Here is a 2,745-nt window from a genome sequence, read left to right on the forward strand (position 1 = left end):
GGTTGGTTCTATCATCAGAAATTGCTTTAATCTCTCATTCAAGTTCATTATCTTCTATGATGACAGGTGGCTGCCAGTCGGAGGTTCTTTGTGAGGGGAATGGATCCTCAGCCATGAGTCGGAGCAGGTTTGTATGAAAAATGTTGTGGATGTCAGGTGGGGTGTTGAGTTGATAATCATGTGTGCTTAAAACCTCTGTCACAGTTTATTTGATGTGATGATAATTTAATGTACACAAAAAGCATCATTCTTATGTTCTTGAAATTTAGTCAGATTTTATTTTCTACATAATATCAGATCACAGAACTTCTTCTGATATTCATTTAATTTTCATAATCTTGCTGAATACTGATCATGAAAGCCTCTGTTCATTTGTGAGCTTTCTTAAACTTGCTCACAATGTTCTTTGCTGCTTGTATGTATGTATGTATGTATGTATAGGTTTAACGTCCCGGAGAAAACACGGGCAGCGCCCGTGTTTCAGAAGCCTCCCGAAGGGCATGGAGACGTGCTACGCTGGAGAGATTTCTATGTACACAGAGAGAGAAAACAGAATCCAGGTGGCAACTCTTGAGAAGACTCAGCTCATTGCAAAGGATTTTTCTGAGCTGCGCATCCACTTCTGGCCCGACGTATGGCCATTCATGGTGGGGCTATAGTGTGGTTCCCTGAGGGGACCGCCGCTGCCGTGCCTGGAAGGCTTTATAGTGAGCAGAGAGGGATACCTCTCTCAGTTGATCAGAAAGCTGTAATTTTTTTGCTGCTTGTATGGAACTGTGAGTGAGTGTATGTGGTTTTTCAAAGATTTTCAGAGAAGTTCAAAACTTCTAAATTGTATCTGTGCAGAAGAAAGAATGGGTTTATGTCTGTTATGACAGAATCTCAGTTAATCACAATCTCAGTATGTGGCAGCAGGTGGCTTCAATTGTCTTGTGTGTAGTTGCAGAATTTACAGAGAATGTTTTTTATTGTTTGTATCATTCTCTATATAACTTCATCAATCTCTGAGTGGTACATTGTTGACAATTTTCATTCAATTCTTAGCAGCTGACATGCAGATTCAGAATGTGCTGATAAATTGACTGTTTCTATCTGATACAATGAATGAAGGTAGATTGTGTATATGATAGAATGGGTTTCTGACAAAAGCATCTGCAACTACTTCAGCATCTATCTTATCACAGAGCTGCAGTATTACATTCTTGCTAAGTCAGTCAACAATGATTAGAATGTTCATAGAATCTTCATTTTTGAGTAGAGAAATTGCAAAGTTAATTGCTATATCACATCAGATTTGTTAAGAGACAGGCAGGGGTTTCAGCATTTCTTTTCATCGTTCATGCTATGCTATTACTGAGCCACAGTGATTGCAATTGCATACAAATCAGTGTAAATTCTTTAATATGTCTGATCAGCAGAAGTCTCAGACTACCATGCTGTACATAATTTTACAGCTTGAATACTCAGTCATTGATGAGTTGTGAATCTTCTGTATGATTCATGTTTATAGAGGTTCTGATCAAATATACTGAGATGTTCATTCTTGAGTATACATCTGCGGGGAATTGAAATGCTCTGTTTTGTATGATTTCAGCAGCTTGTTGCCAGGGTTTGTCTGTCTCTGCTGCTTGCCTCCATTGTTTGTTCTTCAAGCAAGAGATATTGAGTATGAGATTGATTAACATGTATGTGGGGTTCATCTGATTGTGTGAGACTTTCTATAATAGCAGAGTTGATTAACTAATGCTCTCAGTGTTGTGTTTTCATCTGTCATTCAGATCATTGAACAGCATATTTTGTTCTCAGCAGAACAAGATGTCTGTGAAGATGTTTTCTGCTACTGATCAGTAACAAATTATGAATGAGAATCAGCTAAGAAATAATGGTCAATGCATATGCCTCTCAGTAAATTTACAAGTGTGATTGTGAAGTATTCTAAATTCTTGTGATCAGTGATGACTTCAAACTTTTCAATACTCACATGAGCTCTGACTCCCATTCTTCTAAGCATTGTATGATAGTCAAGAGTTCCTTATCATAGATTTCATAGTTACATTCAGTGGAAGATATTTTCTTTGAAGTGAATGTGCGAGGTTGTAGAATGCCTTCATTATCATATTGCATCATCACTCTCTCAATCATATAGTCAGAGAGGAGTCTGTTTCAAGAATTGTATGCTTGTCTGAGTTGAATGATTGCAGCATCAGAGTGCTTGTGAATATATACTTCAGCTTTTCAAACATTGTGTCTGCTTCATCAATTCATTGAAATCCAGTGTTCTTTCAGATCAGATCTGTCAGTGATTGTACAATATCTGAAAAGTTCTTGATGAACCTTCAGTAAAAGTTGGCAAACTCTAGAAAGCTTCTAGTCTCTTTTACTGAGATCAATGCCTCTCAGTTGAGAATTGCTTCCATCTTCTTAGAATCCATGCATACACCTCTTTCAACTTCAATGATAAATCTCAGATAAGTTGTAGACTTAGTCTCAAAATCACATTTATCAATGTCCATCTATAATTCGGCTTTGCATAAGCGGGTAAGCATTTGTCATACATGCTTGTGATACTCAGTGAGTGAGCCATCTGTGAAGATTAAAATATCATCCATATATGCTGATGCAATCTCCTGAAGCATATTTCATAGAGCTCAATTGATATATTTCTGAAATGTATTTGAGACATTCACCAGCCCAAAGGGGGTCACTGTCCATTCAAATAAATCATACCACATGTGAAATGCTATT

General features: G+C 37.4%; 1 protein-coding gene across 1 annotated transcript; it reads left to right on the forward strand.

Annotated features, from left to right (window-relative positions):
- Positions 1–399: 399 nt before the first annotated feature.
- HCAG_03121 (predicted protein) lies at positions 400–1,228 on the forward strand (the record flags this gene model as incomplete). Its single annotated transcript, XM_001542900.1, has 4 exons — positions 400–419; positions 485–632; positions 847–901; positions 1,185–1,228. 4 exons carry the CDS (start codon positions 400–402, stop codon positions 1,226–1,228), a joined length of 267 nt encoding a protein of 88 aa, XP_001542950.1.
- Positions 1,229–2,745: the final 1,517 nt, after the last annotated feature.

Source organism: Histoplasma capsulatum, genomic scaffold (assembly GCF_000149585.1).
Source record: "Histoplasma capsulatum NAm1 scaffold_2 genomic scaffold, whole genome shotgun sequence".
Classification (NCBI taxonomy): Eukaryota; Fungi; Ascomycota; class Eurotiomycetes; order Onygenales; family Ajellomycetaceae; genus Histoplasma; species Histoplasma mississippiense.